The 12,593-nt window shown below is 51.8% G+C and overlaps 1 protein-coding gene across 2 annotated transcripts in view; it reads left to right on the top strand.

The window, feature by feature from the left end:
* lrch1 (leucine-rich repeats and calponin homology (CH) domain containing 1) overlaps positions 1-12,593 on the top strand; it is a 55,536-nt gene that overhangs the window by 22,052 nt on the left and 20,891 nt on the right. For both annotated transcript variants that reach the window (XM_080019374.1, XM_080019375.1), the window contains exons 5-8: positions 68-204; positions 626-756; positions 7,544-7,631; positions 8,069-8,171. In XM_080019374.1, coding sequence (XP_079875500.1) covers positions 68-204; positions 626-756; positions 7,544-7,631; positions 8,069-8,171 — 459 coding nt within the window. The remainder of the gene's footprint in view (positions 1-67; positions 205-625; positions 757-7,543; positions 7,632-8,068; positions 8,172-12,593) is intronic.

The following is a 12,593-nucleotide window of genomic DNA, read 5'->3' on the forward strand; positions in this document are numbered from 1 at the left end:
TGTGTGTGTGTGTGTGTGTGTGTGTGTGTGTGTGTGTGTGTGTGTGTGTGTGTGTGTGTGTGTGCAGACCTGGCAGAGCTCCCCCTGGTGAAGCTGGACGTGTCCTGCAACAAGGTTTCCACCGTTCCGGTTTCGTACAGGAAGATGAAGCAGCTTCAGACCCTGGAGCTGGAGAACAACCCCCTGCAGAGCCCCCCTGCACAGGTACACACACACACACACACACACACACACACACACACACACACTCAGTTTTAAGTCTTGGATATAGCTGCTGCCGTTTCACTCCTTGTCTGTTGAGTGTTTTCAGAACACCAGGCCTGGAAAGTCCTCCTGAGACATTCCAGGCCTGGTGTTCTGAAAACACTCAACAGACGAGGAGTGACCTCCAGGCCTGGAAAGTCCTCCTGAGACATTCCAGGCCTGGTGTTCTGAAAACACTCAACAGACGAGGAGTGACCTCCAGGCCTGGAAAGTCCTCCAGGCCTGGAATGACTTCCAGCGGGACACTGAGGTTGAATAGGTTTTGTTTGTATTGCTTGGGTCGTTGTTCATGTTTACATGTCATTGTATTTAAATGCTGCTTGTACCAAACCTTCTGTTTCTCGTGTGTTTCATGTTCCAGATTTGTATGAAGGGCAAAGTTCACATCTTCAAGTACCTGAGCATGGAGGCGTGTCGCGGTGAAAAGATGGCTGACGCCCTCTTCCTGCCCGTCATCGAGAGGCTCAGCCTATCACGGCCCTCCGCCGGCAGGTCGCTTACCGTGGCAACCAGCCATTATTATTATGAGAGGTTTGAATGAGAACATCAGCTCCCTGAGAGCCTGTGTCAAAAAGAGATGGTTACAGATAGATGAGCTGCATCTCTCTCTCTCTCTCTCTCTCTCCTCCTCTCTCTCTCTCTCTTTCTCTCCTCCTCTCTCTCTCTCTCTTTCTCTCCTCCTCTCTCTCCCTCGCCCTCCTCCTCGCTCTCTCTCTCTCTCTCTCTCCTCGCTCTCTCTCTCTCTCGCCCTCCTCCTCTCTCTCTCTCTCTCTCTCTCCTCCTCTCTCTCTCTCTCTCTCGGCCTCCTCTCTCTCTCTCTCGGCCTCCTCTCTCTCTCCCTCGCCCTCCTCCTCGCTCTCTCTCTCTCTCTCTCTCCTCCTCTCTCTCTCTCTCGGCCTCCTCTCTCTCTCCCTCGCCCTCCTCCTCGCTCTCTCTCTCTCTCTCTCTCTCCTTGCTCTCTCTCTCTCTCGCCCTCCTCCTCTCTCTCTCTCTCTCTCTCTCTCTCTCTCTCTCTCTCTCTGAGTGATTGGAGGTGTGAGCGAGCGGAGCGTGTGAGCGTTTGGTAGAGTGAGTGATTTTCTCTCTAACTTTTTCTATCAATTGCATGTTTATAATTATTTGTTGGTGACGGGTTTAGTTTTTTTGTTGGTTGTAGGGTGTGCGCACAGCGGGTGGGGGGTGGTGGTGGTAGTGGTGGTGGTGGTGGTGCGGGTCCGCAACCATGTCGGACCTCACCAAGCTAACGAGGAAGCACGGCATTAAGTTGCCCGTGGCTTCCTCGGTCTCGGTGGAGGACTGCAGCCTGGCGGTGGGGAAGGCTGTCGGCTACAGCAGCGTTGTGTCCGCAGCGCGGATGAACAGCGCGGTGGTCATCTTCCTGGATAGTGTGGACAAGGTGAACGCGGTGGTGGAGAGCGGCGTTACGGTGAACAAAATGTTTGTTCCCGTCCTGCCTCTCTCCACACCGGCGAAGAGGGTGAATTTGGCGAATGTTCTGCCGTTTATTAAAGATGAGACCCTCACTAAGGAACTGGCGAGGCACGGGAAGGTGGTGTCGCCAGTTAAAAAAGTCCCGTCGGGGTGCAAGTCGCCGCTGCTCAAGCAGGTGGTGTCGCACAGGAGACACGTCCTGATGGTGTTGAACAACAGGGATGCGGAGCTGAACGTAGCTTTTAAAATCAGGGCGGATGAGTTTGACTACGTGGTGTTTGTCAACACTGACACCACCAAGTGCTTTGGGTGCGGTGGGGAGGGACACCAGGTCAGGGCATGTCCAGGCAAGAAGGCAGGCGGCGAGACAGGTGAGGGGCAGAAGGGTGGACAGGACAAGGAGGGAGCACAGGAGGGGGCAGGTGAGGGTCAGAAAGGGGAAAAGCAGGCGAAGGTGGGGGCACAGGAGGGAGCAGGGGGGGGTCAGGAGGGGGGAAAACAGGCAAAGAAGGGGGCACAGGAGGAGGCGGGGGAGGGCCAGAAGGAAGGAGGGGAAAAGCAGGTGAAGGTGGGGGCACAGGGAGAGGCAGGTGAGGGCCAAAAGGAGGCAGGGGAAAGACAGGTGGAGGTGGGGGCACAGGGGGAGACAGGTGGAGGGCGGAAAGGAAAGGAGAAGAAACAGGTGAAGGTGGGGGCACAGGAGGGGGCAGGCGAGGGGCAGGGGAAAAAAAAGGGGGGGGGGGGGAGGGGAATGTGGAGCCGCAGGAGGGAATGGGTGGAGGTAGACGGCGCAGCCAGGTGAGCGTGGAGACACGGGGGGAGGCAGGCGAGGGTCTGGAAAGAAGGCAGGTAAGGGTGGGAGGACAGGAGGGGAAGGAGGAGGGTCCGGAAGACAGGCAGGTGGGTGCGGGGGGACAGGAGGGGACTGGTGAGGGAAAGGAAGCTACGGAACAAAGTCAAAGGAGTGCAGGTGACGTAGCTAGGGAGGAGGAGGCACTGGAAGGAAGTGACTTTGAGATGGGGGACGAGGACGATCGGGTGAGAGTCCCCCGGCTCAAAAGAAAGTCCAACAAAATGGCAGGAGACTCTCAGGCGAAGAGAGGGACAGCAAGCCAGGGGAAGGCAAGTCAGGAGGTGGAGCAGGGAGGCTCGGAGTCAGAGTCCTGGATGGAGGAGGACTCTGCTGCAGACAGTGAGGGGCAGGTTTTTCTCGGTGTAAAGAAGAAAAAGGGCAAAAAAAGCTACAGTGTGGGCAAAATAAAAGCGTTTCTGCACAGGACGAAGAATGTGAAAGGGATTAAGGTGGAGGATTTCTTCTCAGACAAGGAGTTGCTGGCGAACGCGGCCCAGCAACAGATGAGGAGTAAGGGGAGAGGAGGGTTCACGGACCAGGAGGTGTACAGGTTAAAGAAAATAGTGCAGAAGATCAGGAAGGAGCTGAACAACGGAGAGGATGGGGAGGAGGTGGAGGTGGGTGCTGCTGTTCGGGCTGTTTCCCTTTTCCGTTGCAATGAGTGACTTTAACATCAGCACGCTGAACGCGAATGGGGCCAGAGACGCAGCCAAGAGGTCTCTGCTGTACGAGCTGATGGAGCAGAAGAGGCTGGATGTGCTGTTGGTGCAGGAGACCCACAGTGACTCTGGCAATGAGGCTGACTGGAAGAGGGAGTTGGGGGGGGAGGTGGTGCTAAGCCACAAGAGCACCACCAGCGGTGGGGTGGCTCTTCTCTTTTCTAAGAGCTTTGCCCCAGCATCCTTTGAGGTGGAGGAGGTGGTGGAGGGCAGACTGATGGTGGTGAGGGCAGCATTTGAGCATCAAAAGTTTGTCTTTATAAATGTGTACGCTCCCACCACAGGACCACACAGAGTCACTTTTTTGCAAGTTTTAAATGGGGTTTTAAGCAAAGCTCGTACTGGGGAGTTTTTGTTTCTAGGAGGTGACTTTAACTGCACCGAGAACGACCTGTTAGACAGGAACCACTGTGAGCCTCACAGAGCATCGCAGAACGCGATGAGGCTGCTCTCAAGCGAGAACGAGCTAACGGACGTGTGGAGGAGAACCAACGGGGATGAAAGACAGTACACCTGGGTGCACTGCAGAGGCACCTCTTTATCGTTGGCCAGACTAGACCGGTTTTACTGTTTTAAGCACCATTTTAACATTTTTAAGGAATGTAGAATGTTGCCTGTTGGTTTTACCGATCACTCCCTGGTTGTTTGCCGTGTCTTTATCGCCAATGTAAAGCCCAAAAGCGCATATTGGCATTTTAACACCACCCTACTATGTGACTCCAACTTTAAAGATGCTTTTAGGTTTTTTTGGGAAGGTTTTAGAGACAGAAAGCAGGATTTTATTTCCTTAAGACTGTGGTGGGACTATGGGAAGAGGGAGATAGAGCAGCTCTGTCGGCAGTATACTCTCAATGTCACACGGGACATCACCAGATCTATGAGGGATCTGGAGACTGACATTGTGGAGTTACAGGGTGTAGTGGAACCAATCGGGAATCGAGATCACATTAAGGACCTCAAGTCTAAAAGAGCTGCTCTTGCAGACCTACTAGGCACCAAGGTGCAGGGGGCGCTGGTCCGCTCTCGCTTCCAGAGCGCAGCACTGATGGACGCACCATCTAGTTTCTTTTTTAGCCTGGAGAAGAGCAACGGGCAGAGCAGGTTTATCCACGCCCTGAGATCAGACACAGGACAGGAGCTCAGGAGGCCGGAGGAGATCCAGACGAGAGCCGTGGACTTTTACACAGAGCTGTACAGAAGTGAGTACGAGGAGCAAAAAGAACTGTTTTACTCCTTTTGTGGGAATTTGCCCAGGGTCCCGGAAGATGTCAGTGCGGTGCTGGGGGAACCTCTGACCCTGCAGGATCTTTCCACGGCCCTGCAGAGCATGAAGGGGGGTAAGGCCCCTGGCATCGACGGGATTCCTGCAGAGTTTTACAAAGAGTTCTGGGAGGAGTTACGGGAGGACCTTTTAATGGTTTTTAATGAAGTTTTTAAAGATAAGTTATTGCCAGTCAGCTGCAGGAGGGCAGTCATCACCCTCCTACCCAAGAAAGGAGACCTGCAGGAGATCAAGAACTGGCGTCCTGTGTCCCTTCTGTGCACGGACTATAAAATCCTGTCGAGGGCACTGGCCAACAGGCTGAGGGAGGTGATGGACCTGGTAGTCCATCAGGACCAAACTTACTGTGTGCCTGGTAGGTCCATTCTGGACAATGTGTCCCTAATTCGGGATATTTTGGATGTCTCTAGTTCTCTGGGCATTGAAACTGGGCTCATTTCGCTAGACCAGGAAAAGGCGTTTGACCGGGTTGAGCACCCTTACCTCTGGAAAACTCTGGAGGCTTTTGGCCTCAGCCCTGGTCTGGTAGCCATGATCCAGGTTTTGTACCAGGACATCGAGAGTATACTGAAGATTAATGGAGGGCTGAGCGGCCCTTTTAAAGTGCGTAGAGGGGTGAGACAGGGCTGCCCCCTCTCAGGGATGTTGTACTCTCTGGCCATAGAACCATTGCTGTGTCAATTAAGGACGAACATCGAGGGTGTGTTTCTAAACGGTCTCGAGAGAAGCCACATTCTATCAGCCTATGCGGACGACGTCATTGTCTTAATAAAGAAACAGGACGAAATCAGCAAACTGGAGGGGATCGTCAGGGACTTTGGGCTGCTATCAGCAGCGAAAGTCAACTGGGGCAAAAGCGAAGCGCTGGCTGTGGGCGGATGGAGGGGGGGACTTTTAAAACTGCCAGGAGGCTTACGGTGGCGAAGGGATGGGTTTAAGTATCTGGGAGTGTTTTTAGGGAGCGAAAGTGTGGTGGGGAAGAATTGGGAAGGACTGCTAGGAAAGATACAGGGCAAGCTAAGAAAATGGAGGTGGGCACTGCCACAGCTGTCCTATAGGGGCAGGACGCTCATTATTAACAACCTGGTGGCCTCACAGCTGTGGCACAGAGTGGCCTGTGTCCAACCACCAGACCTGCTAGTTAGGAAGATACAGGCCGAGCTGATAGACTTCTTTTGGGGGCGGAATTTCCACTGGGTCAGGAAGGAAAGGGTCTTTCTGCCTAAAGAGGAAGGGGGGCACGGTGTGGTGGACATCAAAAGCAGAGTGGCAACTTTTAGGTTACAGTTTGTGCAGAAGTTGTTAACGGGGTACTTTAACGTTTGGAAGGACGTGGCGGGCTTGGTCTTAAAGAGGACTGGGAGGATGGGACTTGACCGCTCGTTGTTTTTAATGGACACGAGTCTTCTAAACAAGTCGGGCTTACCCCGTTTTTATCAGGAGCTTTTTAAAGCATGGGGGTTATTTAAGAACAGGAAAGGGAGGCCGCAGATTCCCTCCACTGGCTCCTGGAGGAGCCGGTGATCGGAGGAGCCAGGCTGGATGTGCAGGACGGGGCCACTCCAGGACTGAGGAGCATCCTGAGGGAGGCGGGGGTCCTGACCCTGAGGCAGGTGGTGGCGGCGGCGGGGAGCGACCTGCAGGACGGCGAGGCCATGGTGGTGCGGCTGGGGGTGAGGTCCACCAGGATCGTACACCTGGTGCTCAAGAGGTGGAGGGAGACGCTCACGGAGGAGGAGCTGGCCCTGCTGAAGGAGTACGGCGAAGGCGCGGAGGAGCCAAACTCGGAGGATCCCTTCCCGGAGATGACCCTGACCCCCAACCTGGAGGGGTCCTCCGGGAAGCTGCTGCACAGGGCACGTTATGCAGAACTGGACCTGCACACAGCCAGCGGGAAGGCTTTTTACAAAGAGTGTGTGGTTGTTTTAAATAGGAAGGGACTGGAGGGGCGGCAGGACACTGTCTGGAGGGGACGGCTCCAGATGGGGGGACAGGAGGAGCCGTGTTGGAGGAGTTTTTACAAAGCTCCCTCCAAGAAAAGGACGGGGGACCTCCAATGGAGGGTCCTACATGGAGCCATAGCTGTCAACAGCTTTGTTTCTGTTTTTAATCCCACGGTCGCAAATGAATGTCCATTCTGCAAACTGCCAGAGTCCGTGTTTCACTGTTTTGCAGAGTGCGACAGACTTTTAGAGCTTTTTAGTCTTTTAAAGGAAAGTTTTAAGCTCTTTAAGGAGGAGTGGTCCAGAAACTGTTTTATTTTTGGGGGTAGATACTACAGGGCCAACGCAGAGAAATGGCGACTGCTTAATTTTCTAGTAGGGGAAGCGAAGATGGCCATCTACCTCACGAGGAGGAACAAACTGAGGGGAAAGGAGAGTGTTTTAGGAAGAGTGTTTGTAGCGTTGGTCAGGGCCAGAGTCTTGATTGATTTTAACTTTCACAGACTGATGAAGAGTCTGGACGTCTTCATCAAGCTGTGGTGTTTTAACGACGCCATCTGTTCCCTGGTGGAGGACGACCTGTGCTTCCAGTCTGTTTTTAACGTGTAGGACTCTGTTAGTGAACCAAGTGTGTTTGTTGTATTGTCTGTAACTGTGAACTAGAGAAAATGTTAAAATAAAGATGCTTCAAAAATCAAAAAAAAATCTCTCTCTCTCTCTCTCTCCCTCGCCCTCCTCCTCTCTCTCTCTCTCGCCCTCCTCCTCTCTCTCTCTCTCTCTCTCTTTCTCACCCTCCTCCTCTCTCTCTCCCTCGCCCTCCTCTCTCTCTCCCTCGCCCTCCTCTCTCTCTCCCTCGCCCTCCTCCTCTCGCTCTCTCTCTCTCTCTCGCCCTCCTCTCTCTTTCGCTCTCTCTCTCTCTCTCTCTCACTGAGACTCTTGTGATGAAGTGTGTTACACTGATCCTGTGTGTTACCTTGTGGGGACTGGGTTTGACTCACTGGGACATGAGTGACGATAGTGACCTGTGTGACCTTTGACCTCTGCCCTGCAGCTCTGAGGACATCGATCAGCACAAGAAGCACGACACAGACTCTGGAGTCGGCTCCGACAACGGAGACAAGAGGCTGTCGGCCACCGAGGTGAGGACCAGTGTGTGTGTGAGACAGGCTACTAGTCATACTAGTTATACAACTAGTCATACTCGTTATACAACTAGTCATACTAGTCATGCTCGTTAACTAGACATACTAGTTATGGAACTAGATGCATGGTGTTCTATGATGTCATTTGCCTGTCCTGCGAGATCTATTTTCTTAAAATATGTGGTCTGTCTGTCTGTCTGTCTGTCTGTCTGTCTGTCTGTCTGTCTGTCTGTCTGTCTGTCGTGTGTGTGTGTGTTGTTATATTGTATGAAGTCATGTATGATGTTATTTGGGTTAGGTTTGCGTGGTGTCCTGTTGGATGTATGGAGGTGTTTTGTTTTGAGTTCAACCATGTTGTCCATTACAGAGTCAATAACACTGTTATGTTCCAGGATGTTATGGTTATGATTATGATTATGATGTGATATGTTCAGCCCTCAGATGAGGACAGTCTGAGTCTGAACGTCCCAATGTCCCACATCACGGAGGAAGGACTTTTTAAAGACGACTCCAGTGAACACATCAGTGCACTCACAGGTACACACACGTTAATAATAATAACAAGTACAATAATAATAACTGTCATAATGATATTACCATTATTTATATAGCACCTTTAACATGCAACTCAAAGTGCTTTACATTTATAGAATCAATTCATATGATTGATAATAATAATAATATTATTATTCTTATTTGTATTATTATTATTATTATTATTATTATTATTAATAATAATAATAATAATAATAATAATAATAAAAGCAAATGCATTCAATGAACAAATATTATGCTCAATTTCAGTTTTGGTCATCAATTTGGACATAATTGAAGCAGGTCCGTATTTATAAAATTATTAGTATGTCCTTAAAAAAATCTCAACACAAGTTTTCATGTTATGTCTGTTCCTGATCAAATGGAAGTTATTTCACTTTTCAAAGGACTCCGTGAGCTCCCTCTCTTGGCCCCCTGTGGGGCCCGCAGCCCCATATTGAGACCCCTGTGAGAGAATCTGGGCTGAGCTCCATGTCCCCAGAGTCAGAGTTTAATTAGAAAAACCTCAAAACGCTCCAATCAGAACAGAGCCAGAGGGATGGAAATATCTCAACTCCAGACTGGGAGGGGGAAGCTTTCTATTTAAATTGAACCTTTATTTAAACAGGAAGTCAAACAGAAGCACCATGCCTAAATAATAAGATCAAATTATAATAATAATTATTATTATTCTCTGAAACGCAGCACGATTTTCCGGGTTTACTTGAACGCCGCATGAGCTCCCTGTCTGTCGTCTCCTGGTTGCTCGTCTCGCGGAGCAACCACTACACGGTCTACACAGCACAACCCTCCTTTCTCCAAAACAACTGTCCATGTTTCCCGTAAACAGAACTTGTTGTGCTTACAACTCAGCGTGTTGTCAGTGGAAGTAGGGTTGCTCTCTGTGACGTGGTGACATGACGACGTGGTGACGTGATGTGGTGACGTGGCGACGTGGTGACGTGATGATGTGGTGATGTGGTGACGTGGCGACGTGGTGACGTGGTGACGTGGCGACGTGGCGACGTGACGACGTGATGACGTGGTGACGTGGCGACGTGGCGACGTGGCGATGTGGCGATGTGATGATGTTGTGACGTGGTGACGTGATGACGTGATGACGTGATGACGTGATGACGTGATGACGTGGTGACGTGGCAACGTGGCGATGTGATGATGTTGTGACGTGGTGACGTGATGACGTGATGACGTGATGACGTGGCAACGTGGCGATGTGATGATGTTGTGACGTGGTGACGTGATGATGTGGTGACGTGGCGAAGTGATGTGGTGACGTGATGTGGTGACGTGATGATGTGGTGATGTGGTGATGTGGCGACGTGATGATGTGGTGACGTGGCGACGTGGTGACGTGATGACGTGATGACGTGGTGACGTGATGACGTGATGACGTGGTGACGTGATGACGTGTTGACGTGGCGACGTGGCGATGTGATGATGTTGTGATGTGGTGACGTGATGATGTGGTGACGTGGCGACGTGGCGAAGTGATGTGGTGACGTGGCGACGTGATGATGTGGTGACGTGGCGACGTGGCGAAGTGATGTGGTGACCTGGTGACGTGATGATGTGGTGACGTGGCGACGTGGCGATGTGATGATGTTGTGATATGGTGACGTGATGATGTGGTGACGTGGCGACGTGGCGAAGTGATGTGGTGACGTGGTGACGTGATGATGTGTTGACGTGGCGACGTGGCGATGTGATGATGTTGTGATGTGGTGACGTGATGATGTGGTGACGTGGCGACGTGGCGAGGTGATGTGGTGACGTGGCGACGTGGCGAAGTGATGTGGTGACGTGATGTGGTGACGTGATGATGTGGTGATGTGGTGATGTGGCGACGTGATGATGTGGTGACGTGGCGACGTGGTGACGTGGCGACGTGATGACGTGGTGACGTGATGACGTGTTGACGTGGCGACGTGGCGATGTGATGATGTTGTGATGTGGTGACGTGATGACGTGGTGACGTGGCGACGTGGCGAAGTGATGTGGTGACGTGATGTGGTGACGTGATGATGTGGTGATGTGGTGATGTGGCGACGTGATGATGTGGTGACGTGGCGACGTGGTGACGTGGTGACGTGGTGACGTGATGACGTGATGACGTGGTGACGCGATGACGTGTTGACGTGGCGACGTGGCGATGTGGCGATGTGATGATGTTGTGATGTGGTGACGTGATGACGTGGTGATGTGGTGACGTGGCGACGTGGCGAAGTGATGTGGTGACGTGATGATGTGGTGACGTGGCGACGTGGCAACGTGGCGATGTGATGATGTTGTGACGTGGTGACGTGATGATGTGGTGACGTGGCAACGTGGCGATGTGATGATGTTGTGACGTGGTGACGTGATGATGTGGTGACGTGGCGAAGTGATGTGGTGACGTGATGTGGTGACGTGATGATGTGGTGATGTGGTGATGTGGCGACGTGATGATGTGGTGACGTGGCGACGTGGTGACGTGATGACGTGATGACGTGGTGACGTGATGACGTGATGACGTGGTGACGTGATGACGTGTTGACGTGGCGACGTGGCGATGTGATGATGTTGTGATGTGGTGACGTGATGATGTGGTGACGTGGCGACGTGGCGAAGTGATGTGGTGACGTGGCGACGTGATGATGTGGTGACGTGGCGACGTGGCGAAGTGATGTGGTGACCTGGTGACGTGATGATGTGGTGACGTGGCGACGTGGCGATGTGATGATGTTGTGATATGGTGACGTGATGATGTGGTGACGTGGCGACGTGGCGAAGTGATGTGGTGACGTGGTGACGTGATGATGTGTTGACGTGGCGACGTGGCGATGTGATGATGTTGTGATGTGGTGACGTGATGATGTGGTGACGTGGCGACGTGGCGAGGTGATGTGGTGACGTGGCGACGTGGCGAAGTGATGTGGTGATGTGGTGACGTGATGATGTGGTGATGTGGTGATGTGGCGACGTGATGATGTGGTGACGTGGCGACGTGGTGACGTGGTGACGTGATGACGTGATGACGTGATGACGTGGTGACGTGGTGACGTGATGACGTGGTGACGTGATGACGTGTTGACGTGGCGACGTGGCGATGTGATGATGTTGTGATGTGGTGACGTGATGACGTGGTGACGTGGCGACGTGGCGAAGTGATGTGGTGACGTGATGTGGTGACGTGATGATGTGGTGATGTGGTGATGTGGCGACGTGATGATGTGGTGACGTGGCGACGTGGTGACGTGGTGACGTGATGACGTGATGACGTGATGACGTGGTGACGCGATGACGTGTTGACGTGGCGACGTGGCGATGTGGCGATGTGATGATGTTGTGATGTGGTGACGTGATGACGTGGTGATGTGGTGACGTGGCGACGTGGCGAAGTGATGTGGTGACGTGATGATGTGGTGACGTGGCGACGTGGCGATGTGATGATGTTGTGATGTGGTGACGTGATGATGTGGTGACGTGATGTGGTGACGTGGTGACGTGATGATGTGTTGACGTGGCGACGTGGCGATGTGATGATGTTGTGATGTGGTGACGTGATGATGTGGCGACGTGGCGAAGTGATGTGGTGACGTGGCGACGTGATGATGTGGTGACGTGATGATGTGGTGACGTGATGATGTGGTGACGTGGCGACGTGGCGAAGTGATGTGGTGACGTGGTGACGTGATGATGTGGTGACGTGGCGACGTGATGATGTGGTGACGTGATGACATGATGATGTGGTGACGTGGCGACGTGATGATGTGGTGACGTGATGATGTGGTGACGTGACGACGTGGTGACATGGTGACTTGACGACGACTTTCTCTAACTATTTCTACTTTTGCCGGGTCCAAGTTTTCCGACGCGTTCCGACTCCATGAGGCACCATGGACTCCTACAGTTTGTATGTTACGACCCAAGTCCAGCAAAATTGGAAGTGACACAAGGAACACCATCACAGAGCGATGGAGTCGACTCCACGCACCTGGCACGGAGCCACAACCTGCACATATACAGTTGAACTTATGGATGATGATGTCACAAAGCGCCCGCTCCACACACTCATCTTGCTCCAACACCCGACGGTGGTTGTAGAACGTTGGCGTATCGGTGATGTACGAAGGTTCTGCAACTTCATCGGTTCTTCAATTATTTTTAGTAACAATCAGTGACTAATTATAATAATAATAATAATTATAATTATAATAATAATAATAATAATAATAATTATTATTATTATTATTATTATAATAATGCACAATGAGGGCACTGTAATAGGTTAAAAAGAAAAATATTTTTTACATAATAAGATACAAGAAATAAAATAAAACATTAGCACAAGTGGAAAGTGGAAAAGGTGGCGTGTGCGGCGGACCCCGCCACCAACAATGGAAACAGTAATAGAGGAGCAAAGAA

The sequence above is a fragment of the Zeus faber genome (assembly GCF_960531495.2).
Source record: "Zeus faber genome assembly, chromosome: 18".
Taxonomy (NCBI): domain Eukaryota; kingdom Metazoa; phylum Chordata; class Actinopteri; order Zeiformes; family Zeidae; genus Zeus; species Zeus faber.